Source organism: Molossus molossus, unplaced genomic scaffold (genome assembly GCF_014108415.1).
Source record: "Molossus molossus isolate mMolMol1 unplaced genomic scaffold, mMolMol1.p scaffold_m16_p_16, whole genome shotgun sequence".
Lineage (NCBI taxonomy): Eukaryota > Metazoa > Chordata > Mammalia > Chiroptera > Molossidae > Molossus > Molossus molossus.
Window position 1 is genome coordinate 72,392,548 of NW_023425351.1, and position 15,196 is coordinate 72,407,743.

Below are 15,196 nucleotides of genomic sequence, written 5' to 3' on the forward strand. Positions count from 1 at the left end.
TGATGGGAGTGACGAGGCCCCGTCCGCACGCAGACGTTCGCGGCAGTGGCGACAGGAGACGGTCACCCTGGGGTTGCAGGTCACAACTGTCAGGCGTGTCGTGTGCTGTGACTGGTGAGCGCCGCCGCCGCGAGTGTTACTCTGAGGGCTGCGCGTGCTGGGAACAGCGACGGCCCGCGTGTCCAGTCTGTCCGTGTCTGAGTGGCGCCGTGACGCGCTGTCCCATCACGGAGGGTGAGCTCTGCACACCCGTGGCCAAGAACCCGGGCGGGAGGGGGCTGGAGCCCAGGCCCTGGACCAGCCTCTGGCGGACTGAAGAGCAGCCTCCGTAGGCAGCAGGCTGGCACGTGGGTACCTCCTTGAACGATGACAAAGGCGGTGTCAGCAGGGGCTGGGAGGGCACTTCACCGATGGTGTGGGGACGCTGTGGAAAACAAAGCTGGACCGGTCCGTCCTCGGGCCGTACGTCATCACCACTCCAAGCGGACAGGAACCCAGAAGCAGACACCAGTCAAGCCCACAAACTCCTTGGAGACAGCAGACGTACTCAGGCCTCGTGGGAAACTCAACAGCACAGAACTGCGGGCGTGGCGGGCTGAGACAGATGCTGAACCTGGCTGCCCCAGGGAAGGGCTTTCCACAGACCTTCCCAGAGCGAACGTGGAGCACAGCCTGGGAAAGGAACCGACGGGCTCGCCCAAGACCAGGACGCTGCACATCAAGAAGACAACAAGCAGATTCAAAAGTGGGTGCGATGCATCACGTAGAGGACTCCCCGCTGGCCCGTTAGTGCATCGGCCTGGTTTACGCAAGTAAACCACGAGAGAAACACCAGAATCTGCCACACGCAGGATGGCCAGAATGAAACAGATGGAAGGTGCCAAGGGCTGGTGACGACGGGGAGCCTGGAGCTGCCGTGGTCCCGCTGGCTGTGCCCTGGGTGCAGGCTGCGGCCTGGGGTCTCCATGCTCACCTCCCTCCTGTCTGGTGCCCAGAGCGCCTGCTCCTCCTGTTCCCTCGGCCTGCAACCACTGTCCAGTGAGATGTCAGACACCCTCGAGATCCAGGCTGGGCAGAGCCACCGCGCCGTGTGCCCTCCTGACTCTCGTCTGTGTGGCTCTTGCTCCCGGGACTCTAAGCTCCGCGAGCACAGTGGTCCCGGAGGTGCTCACCTGTGTCCTGGGCCCCCGGCGTGGTGCCTTGGTGCCTTGCAGGTACCCAGGCCGTGCCTGACGGTGGCACGAACCCCGGGCTGACGCTTCAGAGGGTTTTCCTTGACACGCTGGCCGCTCTTCTCTCTAGGGCACCTCGACCCGGCAGAGAGAGTGGGAGACGCCCACCCCAAGTTGTGGTGCGCACTGCACACGGGCAGAGTGATCGTGTTTGACGCCTCGTCATGGACTGTCCACCAGCGCTGCGTCCACGTGGGCACCGCGAAGCTGGTGAGCAACGGGGTGCCGTGAGGTGCGGCCAGTTCTCCGTAAGCGTCCTGACCCAGCTGTGAGTTCACAAAAGTGGACGTGTCACCCTGCGGCGCCCCCGTTCCGGAATAGGGGGGCTTTCACATTTCTCTCTCGGGTTTTAAAATTCAATGAGCAGATGCTGGCTTTGACCACCCCCACTCCAAAATCTGAGCCCGGGTCTCAGGAACGCGCAGCCCAGCCTGCATCCGCCACTTGTCTCCAGTGGACATGTGGACATTTGCTTAACACATTTGGGAATGAAAACTAAGCACAGTTTAAATCAAATTTGCATGCTACTATAATCATCCCTTGTTTGAGAAACCCTAATTCTTTGAGCTTTGAGACCGATTACTTTTTAAAAAGTAAATAAAATGAAGCCCTGGCTGGTTTGGCTCAGCGGTTAGAGCATCAGCCACGACTGAAAGGTCGAGGGTTCGATTCTCAGTCAAGGGCATGGACCTGGGTTGCAGGTTCGATCCCCAGCCCCCGCTGGGGTCGTGCAGGAGGCAGCCAATCAACGTCTCTCTCACATTGATGTTTTCCTTTCTTTTTTTTCTTTCTTTTTTATCCTCACCTGAGGACATTTTTCCATTTTTTGTACAGATAGAGTGGGAAGGAGAGAGAGGAACAGAGAGAGAGAGAGAGAAACATCGATGTGAAAGGGACACATCGAGTGGCTGCCACCTGCACAACCCACCAGCGCTGGGGACAAACTGCAACCGAGGTATGCGCCCTTAGTGGGAACCGAACCCGGGTCTCTCAGGACCGCAGGCCAACGCTCTAACCGCTGAGCCAAACCGACCAGGGCTCACATTGATGTTTTTCTCTCTCTCTCTCCCTCCTTCCCTTCCATTCTATCTAAAAAAATCAATAGAAAAATATCCTTGGGTGAATTAACTAAAAAAGGAAAAAAAATGAAATAAAATTAATTCCTGCGCCTGCCCCCATCACACACATGACTAATCCAAGGGTGGGGTCCAGACCTATGGAAATCAGCCCCCTACTTTCCAGAGACTCCCAAAGTCCCCACACTGCCTTTGACGCTCATTCTGTATGTTTCACACAACATGACAAGTGACCACCCGCAACGGGGCCTAAAGGCGAGGCTGGAAGGTCTCGGGGGAATCCCGGTGTCCGGGTGAGGTGGTGGTCAGTGGGTCCCTTTCAGACCACAAGAGGGAGCTGCTAGTCCCACCCCAGGGCTGTTTATAAAAGTCTAGTAACGCTTTAGATAGTGAAGCAAGGAGAAAGGAAATCGTTTGGATTCTAAATTTTCTTGTTGTTCATTCTTAGTTACAAGCATTTTAAAGACTTTTTAATAGTAAAGTAACTCTTAGAATCAGTTAAAACAAAATCAAAAGGCCGCCCTGGCCGTTTTGGCTTAGCGGTTAGAGCGTCAGCCTGCGGTACAGAGAGACCCGGGTTCGGTTCCCGCTAAGGGCATGTACCTCAGGTTGCAGTTTGTCCCCGGCCCTGGTTGGTTGTGTGGGTGGCAGCCACTCGATGTGTCCCTTTTGCGTCGATGTTTCTCCCTCTCTTTCTCTCCCTCCCACTCTATCTGAATAAAAAATGGAAAAGTGTCCTCGGGTGAGGATTAAAGAAAAAAAAAGGCCACCTGTTGTAGGTGTCTGCTGCCTCGCTGGGCCTGGCAACGTTCAGTTCGAGCTGAGCCGTCCCGGTTGGGAGGAAACAGCGTCCTGGGCGCAGGTGTTGGCGCACCCAACAAGGATGCTGCCTGCTCTGACGTTTCAGGCTCCAGGTGGTTTAGTGAGATACCTGTGGGCCGCCGAGAAAGGCGTTTTACCGAAAGCGACCGATTCTCAGACGGACACCACGAGGGAGAGGCCTTTTTCAGGTGACTGACTCCGAGGTGAGCGGTGAGCACCTCTTCCCACCCTGTCTGCTGGTAAAATGAGACCACCGGGTTGTATCAAATTCTCTTCTGACGTGAAGGTGACACCGACCCGCCGCTGCGCTGGTTCGATCTGGTGAGAGATCCAGCCTCAACCCTCCGATGTGGCATCACTTCTACTCATTAAAAAAAAAAAGTTCTTATTTTATTTTATTATTATTTTTTAATCCTCACCTGAGGACATTTTTCCATTTTTTGTTCATATAGAGTGGGAGGGAGAGAGGAGAGAGAGAGAGAGAGAGAGAGAAACATCGACATGAAAGGGACACATCAAGTGGCTGCCACCCGCACAACCCAACCAGGGCTGAGGACAAACTGCAACCGAGGTACATGCCCTTAGCGGGAACCGAACCTGGGTCTCTCTGGACCGCAGGCCGACGCTCTAACTGCTGAGCCAAACTGGCCAGGGCAATTTTATTTCATTTTATTTTATTTATTTTTTTATCCTCGCCCAAGGACATTTTTTGATATTTTGTTCAGATAGAGTGGGAGGGAGGGAGAGAGAGAAAAACATTGACGTGAAAGGGACACATCGAGTGGTCGCCACCCACACGACCCAACCAGGGCCAAGGAGAAACTGCAACCGAGGTACGTGCCCTCAGCGGGAACCGAACCCGGGTCTCTCCAGACCGCAGGCCGACGCTCCAACCGCTGAGCCAAACCGGCCAGGGCCAATTTTATTTTTTTAAGAGGAAGGTAGAGAAACATTGAAGTGAGAGAAACAGCAACCGACTGCCTTCTGCACGCCCCCTACTGGGGATTGAGCCCGAAACCCAGGCATGTGCCCTGTCTGGGAATTGAACAGGGCTCCTGGTGAATGGGATGATGCTCACTCCACTGAGCCACACCAGCCCGGCTCACTTCTACTCTTTGAGACGTGCTTGCATGTGAACACAAGACATCGGCTCAGTTGCCAGTAAAATGCTCCCCTGTCCTGGAGACGACAGGGATGAGCTGCTGGTAGGTCAGAGCGAGCGTCCTCGCCGGGATGGTTGGATTGGTTGGGATGGGCTGGCAGACACAGCCGTGTCTCCCATGTTCATGGTTTGACCCTTAATTTCTAATTTCAACACTCGAAACACGATTACGGGCTGACTGGCGAAGCCGGGACGAGAACTCTGGCTGCAGCAGGCTGGGTGGTTTTGTGTGGTGTTCACGTGCTCGGGGCTCAGCGTCTGCTACCTGCTCAAGCTCATTTGCAAGCCCAGAGCAAGGACTCGGGGCCCTGCGGGTGCCAGATGCCGAGTCCTGTCCGAGGTGGGACGAGGCTGCAGTCGCTGCTGCAGCTCCTGCTGCGCACAGGTGTCGTCTTCACGGCCTCTCGTGCCAGGTTTGGTTTTCACATTTCTGTGTTTTTTGTTTTTTTTAAATCCTCACCCAAGGACATTTTTGCATTTATCTTAGATAGAGTGGGAGGGAGAGAGAGAGGAAGAGAGAGAAACATCGGTGTGAGAGAGACACATCGAGTGGTTGCCACCCACCTGACCCCAACCGGGGCCGGGGCCAAACTGCAACTGAGGTACGTGCCCTTCATGGGAACCAAACCCAGGACTCTCTGGTCCGCGGGCCGACGCTCTAACCTAGTGGATCTCAACCTGTGGGTTGCGACCTCTTTTGGGGTCAAACGATCCTTTCACAGGGGTCGCCTAAGACCATCGGAAAACATATTTCCGATGGTGATCCATAACAGTAGCAAAATTAGTTATGAAGTAGCAACGAAAATAATTTTATGGTTGGGGGTCCCCACCACATGAGGAACTGTATTCAAGGTCCCCACCACATGAGGAACTGTATTCAAGGGTCGCGGCATCAGGAAGGTTGAGAACCGCTGCTCTGACCGCCGAGCCCAACCGGCCAGGGCCATTTCTGTGCTTTTGAGGGTGCTCTCTGCTGCTGAGCGTGGTGGCCTCCGAGTGCAGAGGTGAAGCACCGCCTCGCGTTCCCGCGAGCGAGCACGCGGTGCGTCAGGTCAGCTTTGCTCTGACACGCGGGCCAGTGCTGTTGGCTGTGGGTTCGACGCTGACAAATCCGCAGTTCATGCAGAACACTCTGGTTGATGGGTTGAAAAAATGTAACCAGAAACCTGCAGGAACCTGGCTGTGCGTCTCCGGGGTGCTGGCTCGGTCTCTGCAGGGTCGGTGATGTCTCCCGGGGTAATGCGGTGAATAACGAGATTCCAATCCCCCGGGACAGAACTGCATGGCCATGGTGGGGCAGAGCCAGGTGTGGGCCGGCTCGGAGGACTGCACCATCTACATCATCAGCATCCACAGCATGTCCTGCAACAAGCAGCTCGCCGACCACCGCGCCAGCGTCACGGGCTTGGTGGTGCCGGACGGGACGGACGCACCCAGGTGTGCTGGGCTGGTGGGGCGAGGGGAGCGAGTCTGGACGAGGTGTGAGGCGACGTCCTTGTCCGTCTCTGGTTTGGGGACAGTCACGTCTGCTGGGGGAACCCTCGGGCCTTTCCACGGCTCCCTCTGCTACCCTCCTTGTCCCCAAGTTTCAGAGCTGTCATCTGTCCTCAGCCAGGCCCAGCTCAGGTAGACGTAAGGTGCTGCCATCTGAAGGTGGGGCCACACACTGTATGGCTAGAGGCCACCTCCCCAAAGCTGCGGCCACCGAGGCCTGGGCTAATGCTGACCTGAGCTTGGGGAGGCAGCTCTCCAGCCCCTTGTGTAGGGTCACGTTTCAGCTTATGGTCCTGTTGCGGCTGGTTCTGCTTCGCAAACCTGCCTTGACTGCTAGGCCTGTTCTCCCGCAGGCGTGGGCGCCAGTCTATCCATGTGCCCTGCTTTTTGGTTACATTGTAACCAAGGCCTGTTCTCCCGCAGGCAGGCATGGGCGCCAGTCTATCCATGTGCCCTGCTTTTTGGTTACATTGTAACCAAGGCCTGTTCTCCCGCAGGCGCGTGCGCCAGTCTATCCATGTGCCCTGCTTTTTGGTTACATTGTAACCAAGGCCTGTTCTCCCGCAGGCGCGTGCGCCAGTCTATCCATGTGCCCTGCTTTCCCGGCCACTCTGATCTTTTCCGGGTTACAGTGCACACTGGTTTCCAGGGCCAAAATGAAATGTGTTTTGCCTCCAGCCAGGTGTATTCGTGCAGTGTGGACGGGACGGTCCTGGAGTGGAACGTGAGCACCCTGCAGGTGACCAGCAGGTTCCAGCTGCCGAGCGGGGGCCTCTCGTCCATCAGGATGCACGGCGGCTGCCTGTGGTGCTGTAAGCCCTCTGCTCCCTGTCACCGCTAGCACCAGCCCTTGCTCGGGGGGGAGGGGGTGCAGAACGCACACGAAGTCCTGACTGCGTCACGCATCTCCCACTTTTCCTTAAAGCCCGCTGTCTCTTGGAGCTCTGGCCCCCCGCTCTCTCTGCTCCCCTGGCTCCTTACTCCGCCCTGGGCGCATCTGCCCACAGCTAATGGGGCGCCTCCTCCCCTCTGCCCGCTCGTAGCGTGGACGCAGCCGCGTGCGTCCAGGAGTCAGCTCCTTTGGTGCGCTCCGTGACCCTGTCCCCGTGTCCTCCTGAACTTCGACGCTGGCTCGGTGGCTCCGGCGCCTGGGGGGAGGGGTGGGGGCACGTGAAATAGAAATGTACAGAAGGCCAGGTCCGCACACTTGCGCTGCCCAGTTCCCTGCTGCCCACGGGCCTGGTTTTGCTGACCTGTGCTCTTCTCGCCATGTCTCCCAAACCCACAGGAGTGAGTGCCGGGTGCCAGTGGGCTGCTCCGTGAAAAGGGGCTGCTGGTGCACGTGTCACCGTGAGGAGAGTGTGAAAGTGCCTTCTCTTGGCCGGGGCCGGCCCCCCCGCAGCAGGGAAGGTCGCAGATGCCGCTCTGGGCCAGTCTGGACGGCACGAGGCCCACGGTGGCTTCCTGGCTGTTCGATCCTGAGGCTTGGCCTTCGCTCTGCCCGCCCTCACCCCGGCTCTCCTCCTGCAGGTACAGGTGACAGCATCGTGGCAGTGAACAGCCGTCTCCCTCAGGAACTGAAGATCGGAGAGAACTTCAAGGAGAACACCTCCTTCGTGGCCTTCCAGCTCGTCCCGGAGGTACCCCGCAGCGTGGCTGTGCGCCCCCAGCCCCAGGCTGCCAGCTCCTGCATCTGATCTCTGTCTCAGCAGGAGCAGCTGTGGGCGGTGTGCTCGGGACTCCACAGCATTTACATCTGGGGCCTGGAGGACCTGGCCCAGCCCCTGGGGAGGATTCACCTGCCTGACTGCTGCCAGGTCAACTGCATGATCAGGGTGAAGAGGCAGGTGAGGCGGGGCCGCCTGCCCACACGGGACAGCAGGAGGGTCTGGATTGGGGAAGCCCTTCCCCATCTGGCGAGTCAAGCGCTCACTGCACAGGGACGAGGGCTCCTTCCGGCTGGGCTGTGTGCTGACGCCCGTCTCTCCGGCAGATCTGGGCGGGCGGCACGGGGCTGGCGCAGGGGAAGCCCCAAGGGAAGATCTACGTGATCGACGCCGAGAGGAGGACGGTGGAGAAGGAGCTGGTGGCCCACACGGATGCCGTGCAGTCCCTGTGCTCGGCGGAGGACAGATACGTGCTGAGCGGCTCTGGCAGACAGGAAGGGAAGATCGCCATCTGGAAGGTCGAGTGAGCCGGTCGGCGAGCTGAGCGCTGCGCTCCGGGAGCAGGCATGTGTGCCGTAGGCCCGCTCCCGGGCGCACGTCCAGGGAAGGCGGGTCCGGAGCCGGTCCGCTGGGTGTGTCCGCTACAGGTGCCTGTCTGGCCTGTCATGAGACCAACAACTGTGCACTTTCTCTCTTGGACTTTCCTGGTTAAATTGGACCACAGTGAGTCAGGTTGGGCGCTTCTCGGGCAGGCAGCTGGATCAGTTTTTTTGATCCTCACCTGAGGACATCTTTTGTTCAGATATAGTGGGAAGAGAAAGAGGGAGAGAGAGAGAAACATCGATGTGAAAGGGACACATTGAGTGGCTGCCACCCGCATGACCCAACCAGGGCCGGGGACAAACTGCAACCGAGGTACATGCCCTTAGCGGGAACCGAACCCGGGTCTCTCTGGGCCGCAGGCCGACGCTCTAACCGCTGAGCCAACCGGCCAGGGCAGCTGGATCAGTTTTGTGACCATCTCTGCCGAGAAGCTGCCCTGTGTGTTCTCCAGGAAGTTCGAGTCCACAAGCACAGCAGAGCCAGTCCCTCCTGGCCTGTGGACTGGACACCTGTCTGGTTTGGCCTTTCCTGTGCTTTTCATTCATTCACCACTGCTCACTGAGCGCCCGGCTTGCGGGAGCCCTGTGCCTTCCCCCGACCTCGTCTGCAGCCAAGCTTGTGAGCAGGCTCCTTCCAAGGAGCACGTTGTGCCTGCCCAGGGAGGGGACAGCACGGTGACAGGGCCGTATGGACGGGTCAGGGCAGCTAAGGCAAGCTCTGTGTGTCTTCTTCTTTAACTAATGCAGAAACCTAGACAGACTTTTTTCTACCAAAGATCACACAGAGTTCCCTCTCAAGCAGCCCGTAGAGTTGCCACGAGTCCTCACCACATACTAATGTACCTCCCACTGGCCTGTGTCATGTGCAGTGCGTGTGCGTATAGATGGTGCTTTATTATTTAACTAAAGGTGATCTCGTTAGCTATCAATGACTAAAAATATGCGAAAGAGACCTTTTGCACATTTCCCTGTGGTGCTGAGGTTCGGCTCCTTACAAGCCCGGCAGGGAGGCTCTGGCATGGTTGCTGGACATGGAGCGTTGCCTGCTGGCTCTGCCTGCAGGGCTGCGGGCCCACGGCTCTGGGTTTTGGGGTTCGGATGCTGTGCCAGCCCTTGCTCACCCTGAGAGCTCTCTGAGGTGTGTGCTGGGAACCTCTGCAGGGCCCCCAGCATGGATGCTCTGGCCAGGCCTCAGGCTTGGTCCATGGGACCCCAGCGTTTAGGAAGGTCCCAGTCACTGGCCGGCATTTTGAGGCACCCTAAGAAGTTCCCCGGAGTCTGCTGACAGAGTGTGTCCCCAACTCTTAGGACAGCTCGGCCAGCAGCAGAGGGTGGAAGGTCGAATTTGCTTTTGTAAACACATGATCAGTTCCAATAAAAGCCTGAGAAATAAACAGCTTAATCAATGCCAATCCACACGTAACCAGGTATTTTCAACTTGTCGATAATAAACTTTCGCTTACTGAACACGGGGCCCTCTCCTCTGCCCACACTCACTGGTGGCGGAGGTGCAGACAGCAGTGAGTGTCACAGGGCTGTTCTGGATTGGCTCCCAGTTCACCCTGAGCACCCAGCACGGGGTTTTAATGCAGACTTTCCATTTCCTTATTGGCCGATCATTGCATTTAAAACAGCTGATGCAGAAAGAGCAGACTTAGGAAGCGGTCATTTATAGGAAAGGGAAAACGGGGAGCCCTGGGGCGGAGGGGCCAGCGGGGGGGGGGGGGAGCCCTGGGGCGGAGGGGCCAGCGGGGGCGGGGGTGGGGGGAGGGAGCCCTGGGGCGGAGGGGCCAGCGGGGGGGGGGGGGAGCCCTGGGGCGGAGGGGCCCGCGGGGGAACCCAGGGGGCGGAGGGGCCGTGGGGGAGCCCGGGGGTGGAGGGGCCAGCGGGGGTGGGGGAGCCCTGGGGCAGAGGGGCCAGCGGGGGTGGGGGAGCCCGGGGGCGGAGGGGCCAGCGGGGGGGGGGGAGCCCTGGGGCGGAGGGGCCCGCGGGGGAACCCAGGGGGCGGAGGGGCTGTGGGGGAGCCCGGGGGCGAGGGGCCAGCGGGGGTGAGGGAGCCCTGGGGCGGAGGGGCCAGCGGGGGTGGGGGAGCCCGGGGGCGGAGGGGCCAGCGGGGGTGGGGGAGCCCTGGGGCAGAGGGGCCAGCGGGGGGGGGGGAGCCCTGGGGCGGAGGGGCCCGCGGGGGAACCCGGGGGGCGGAGGGGCCGTGGGGGAGTCCGGGGGCGGAGGGGCCGCGGGCACAGTGCTGTCAGCTCTGCATGTAAGTCACTAGGACCGTGTGGGGGACACCGTGCCTTCGGTGCTTCCCCCGCGCTTTGGATTTCCATGCTGAAGGAGCCACCTCAGGAAAGCCCCAAGGTGAGCCAGACTCCTCACACAAACAGGGATGCCTTCCCTGCCTCGGCCGGAACCTGAATCAAACTGGTACCAGAAAAGTGTGTCTTCAACTAGAAGCCAGCCTGCTCTAACATAATCAAAGTTTCCGCTGTGCTGCCGTGTTTCCGACGCCAGAGAAGCAAGCTCGCTCGGGGTGTGGTGCGACCACACCTGCCCCGTGACGGCTGCAGGCTGTGGAGACGGCACAGGGCAGTGTTTTCATGCTGTGCTCTCAGATGACAGCCTTGGAACTGGATGTCACTGTGACATCTGAGTGAAGAGAGTGTGACGTTGCTCCATCCTGGGAGGCCTCAGCAAGCTGAGGGTGGTTTCTCCACGTGGCTGGGAGGACACAGCTGGAAAGCCAGGCAGAGATGCCCCACAGTCTCTGCTGCCTGCAAATGTCTGCCTTTTTTATGGCAATGCCATGGGGTCCCCCTCGTCCCCCAGGGTGGGGTGAGGCAGAGGCTCCTGGACACTCGAGGGCTGGTCTCTCTTGAGCATGTGGCTGCCCCTCAGCCACAGTGCAGCCGTGAGCACGCACGGGACTCTGGGTCTCTGTGCCTTGGAACAGAGGTCCTGGGGCCCCGGTGCGGCAGGTGGCCTGCGCCTGACCCCGGCCTAGCTGGGACCTGGCCACGTGACCCGGCCCCTGTAAAATGCTGACGGCTCCTTCTTCCAGGGCTGGTTGGCAGACTTGTGCAAATCCTAAGAGCACATAAGAGCACGGCAGCTACTGTAGTGGGCTGAGCAGTGGCCTTCAGAGATGTCCACATCCTAGCCCTGAAACCTGGGACGTGACCTTCCTCGGAAAAGGGCCTTTGCAGGAAAAAAGTTCAAGATCTCACGACAAGATCACCCGGGGTTAGGAGGGACCCTAAACAGTGCCCTTGGTCGAGGAGACAGACGGCACTGGGGGAGCCCCGCTGCACGCGCGTCCCTCAGGCGTACCCGCAGCGGTCACCTGCGCATGTCCCTGGGAGTAAATTCACCGGAATGAAAAACAAGACCGTGATGGATCCTACAGCTGTTGGAAAAGATCCCAAGGAAATCTTTTTAATTTGATGCCAATAAATCTGACAACTTGGATGGAATGGAAAAATTATCTGGAAGACAGACAGCTACAGCTCATGGAAGGACAAACAGATGACCTGAACGGGCTCGTTCAGCCCATAGTCTAGAACCTTCACGTCAAGAAAACCTGAGGTGAGGAGCTCACGGGGCTTTTCGCAAAGGCAAGAGCGCGTGGCGCGAACGGTCCCTGCCTCCCTCTGGGGAGACGTTGCCTTGCTACGGAGCCAGACAGGGTATCACAAAGGAAAAACACCCAAGTCCAGTCCAGCGGCACGTAAGAAAGATACTGCCTCAGGGCCAAGTGCGCGTCGCCCCGGGATCAAGGCTGGCTTAACAGTCAAGACCACAGATGTGATTCGCCGTCTTCACAAGCGAGAACCCCCAGTCCATTCCGACGGGTCCTGAAGAGCATCCGACATAACTCAACACCCTCCATGGTGGCTGCTCCCAGCCAACGAGGACTCGAAAGAAGCGGCCTCAGCTGGCTCGGGCAGCACGGAACCCCCACGGCAAACATGACGAGGTCAGGAACGAGGCAGATGTCACTCTCACACCCTGGGACAAGACAGGTATCAGATAAAGGACTTGCACCCTTGGAAACTCAACAATAAGGAAAACAAACCAACTATAGAAAAGACAAACACTAGGTCAGACATTTCACTGAAGAATATACACAGGTGCCCTGGCCGGTTTGGCTCAGTGGATAGAGCGTCGGCCCATGGACCAGAGACTCCTGGGTTTGGTTCCCGCTAAGGGCACGTACCTGGGTTGCAGTTTGTCCCGACCCCGGTTGGGGTCGTGTGGGTGGCAACCAGTCGATGTATCTCTCTCACATCGATGTTTCTCCCCCCCTCCTCCTGCTCAATCTGAAGATAAATGCAAAAATGTCCTCGGGTGAGGATTGGAAAAAAAAAAAAGTATACTCAGGGGACAGACAAGTGAAGGTAAAGACGTGTCCCGTCTAAGGAAACCCACACGACCGCAATGGCCCCAGTCTGTACAGGCGCGGGCAGGGTGGGGAGACCTCAGACCCTCGTCCACTGCGGTGGGGATGCAAAGTGGTGCAGCCCCAGGGGAAAACAGCGGGGCGCTTCTGTCTCATTCACAGACACCATATGAGTCAGCAGGGAAGAGAAGTGGAAATACTCAGACTCCTGTATGCAAATGCTCACAGCAGTTCTGTCCACAGTGACCTGTCCCACAGGAACAGGGAACAAGCCGCTGTCCACCAGCTGCTGAGCGGGCAGAGTGCAGTCTCTTCCGCCGCTGGGCTACTACACCAGGAAGCGGAACCAGTGACACCTGCCAGAGTATGGGTAGACCCGAGCGGTTACGCTACAGCAGAGAACCGATCTCAAGCCTCCTGTGGGCTTCCCTTTATATGAAACTCAAGACAAAGCAAAGCCACAGTGACCCGAAGCCAGTCAGCACCTGCGACGAGGAAGAGGTGGGAGGAGGATGCGCCTACACAGGGCGAGGGGACCTTCTGGGTGGCCGCTTGCTGCCGGGGCGTGCGGGCAGTTCTCGCGCGGCCATCTGTGCCCGGGCTCGATGCAGGCTCCCTGGTGAGCAGCTGTGTCGTGGGTGCAGTGCTGGTCATGCACACACACATTTCCCAGAACTTCTACCTAAAACAAGCTCTACTGCATGTAAATTATATCTCAAAACGTTCCTATTTAAAGTAAAGAAGGAAACAGCCCAGCCGGTGCGGCTCTGTGGCTGAGCGTCGACCCTGCACCAGGAGGTTGCCAGTTCGATTCCCGGTCAGGACACATGCCCAGGTTGTGGGCCACCCCAGTGGGGGGCACGCAGGAGACGGCCAATCCATGTTCTCTCTCATCGATGTTTCTCTCTCTCTCTCCCTCTCCCTCTAAAATCAATAAAGAAAAAAACCAAAGTGAAGAAAGAAACAGGTCAGGACTAACCCTGACTTACACACCCCACGGCCGTGCAGTGCTGAGGTATACTCACTCCGAGCTGTGGACGCAGCCGGGTCTGAACTCTTCCTCGTGGGTGCCAGGCATTTCAGTCCTGCCAGGGGGCGTGTGGTGTCCGTGTGTCGGCTGCCTCCGTGGGCACCTCTCCAGCCGTCTGCAGCGCCCAGTCCAATCCGTCTCCCAGGTGTCCTGTCTGTGGTCCTTGGGGGACCCCCTACCTGGCGACCATGAGCGCTGTCAATCCCTCCGCGCCCGGAATAGGACACTGGGCGGCCGTCCACCTTCACGGAGCTCTGAGCCGTTTCCTGATCTAGAAACTAGTCTCCTCTCCAGTATTCACAGAACCAGATCACGTCCTGATGTAAGAAACCACAGGACTTGTCACGAACGGCGCCCTCTAGACTGAGTTCAATGCCAAATGTGAGCTTTCTCAGTATCTAACTCTCTGTCCTCGTACATCTGCTGGAGGTCTCCCACTCTTCCCAGGAAAACCCTGTTTCACCCAGAAAGACAAAGGAAAGAAGTGTGATTTCCGCCCTGCAGACGTGGCTCGGTGGTTGAGCATCGGCCACGCACCGAGAGGTCACTGGTTGGATTCCCGGTGGGGCACGTGCCTGGGTCGCAGGCTGATCTCCAGTGGGGGGCGTGCAGGAGGTGGCCAATCGCTGTTTCTCACATAGATGTTTTTCTCTCCCTCTCCCTTCCTCTCTCTAAAATCAGCAAAAACAAAATTTTTAAAAGTTTAAAACAAGTGCTGAATTCTTAGATGAGATACAGAAAGGTAAAGAGACAGATAGATGATATAAAGAAAATGTTCTAGTGAACAAACCAAACCAAAACAGTAAACCTCTGTTCATGTTACAAGAATGGATGCGATCTACCTGTGCAAAGATGATCAAACATGTTGAATGAAACATGTAGAGTGTAAACTGTACGTAGTGTGGTTCAATGTTCTGTTAAAAAACAAACAAACGACTTTCCTCCTAGCCCGTGTGGCACAGTCGTGAAGGTGTGCAGGTTGGGCTGTGGGCAGTGGTTTTCTGTTCCGACGGCAGGGCCACCGGGGAGGCATGTGCGTCCTGGGCCGGGTGCCTTGGAGGGGCTGCCCCTGAGCCGGAGCAGCCTGGTGGGTGGCGGGGGGCAGACAGCAGGGGGCGCTGTGAGCTAGTGCTAGCCAGGCTGGGAGCGGCTGCTTCAGGGAGGCACTTGGCCTGCAGGGCGCCCAGGTCACAGGTCACAAGCGCAGGACCCAGGCGTGGGAGGGAGGGTGGAGGGGTGTTCTGACCTCCATCCTGATGTTCAAGCTGCACCTCACACTGCCCCAACCCTGTGCCTGGCCCGGCTCCCTCAGGGCCCCTCCCACCACGCATCGGAGGAGTCTTTTAACAACTGTCTCAGATTCAAATCTCACCAGCGGGGTTACCCTGGGCCAGGCCCACCCCTTCATTTCCTCTACTGCCCCCTGGGGAGGGGTGACAGCTACTTCCTGGGCTCTGTGGCAGGCTCACACATGCCCATGGCAGCCTGGCTGCTCAGTGTGCAGGCTGGAGGTAACCAGGCCCGTTTCTGAGCCCCCTTCCTCACATGCCCTCGACAGGCGGTTAGGACCCCACTGTCCACCCCCAGGAAGGGCTGCCCGCCCTGTGGCCACACATGCCTGAACCTCCCAAGGGCCCTTAACGGTAACCAGGCAGCCAGCGGCAGGTGGGCGGGTCTCATCCCCAGCTGCTCAGCCTGACCCCGCCCGAGCCAGG

At 58.3% G+C, this 15,196-nt stretch overlaps 2 protein-coding genes across 6 annotated transcripts in view; one reads left to right on the top strand and one right to left on the bottom strand.

Moving 5' to 3' along the window:
• The window catches only part of DENND3 (DENN domain containing 3), a 31,041-nt gene extending 22,742 nt beyond the window's left edge, over positions 1 to 8,299 (top strand). Inside the window, exons 18-23 of one of the 2 annotated variants that reach the window (XM_036263884.1) lie at positions 1,303 to 1,442; positions 5,569 to 5,729; positions 6,465 to 6,598; positions 7,317 to 7,426; positions 7,496 to 7,633; positions 7,780 to 8,299. In XM_036263884.1, coding sequence (XP_036119777.1) covers positions 1,303 to 1,442; positions 5,569 to 5,729; positions 6,465 to 6,598; positions 7,317 to 7,426; positions 7,496 to 7,633; positions 7,780 to 7,980 — 884 coding nt within the window. In that variant the 3' untranslated portion in view covers positions 7,981 to 8,299. The remainder of the gene's footprint in view (positions 1 to 1,302; positions 1,443 to 5,568; positions 5,730 to 6,464; positions 6,599 to 7,316; positions 7,427 to 7,495; positions 7,634 to 7,779) is intronic. The other variant, XM_036263885.1, reaches the window with a different exon arrangement.
• Positions 1 to 15,196, bottom strand: part of AGO2 (argonaute RISC catalytic component 2) — a 381,544-nt gene that overhangs the window by 330,225 nt on the left and 36,123 nt on the right. The window lies entirely within an intron of this gene.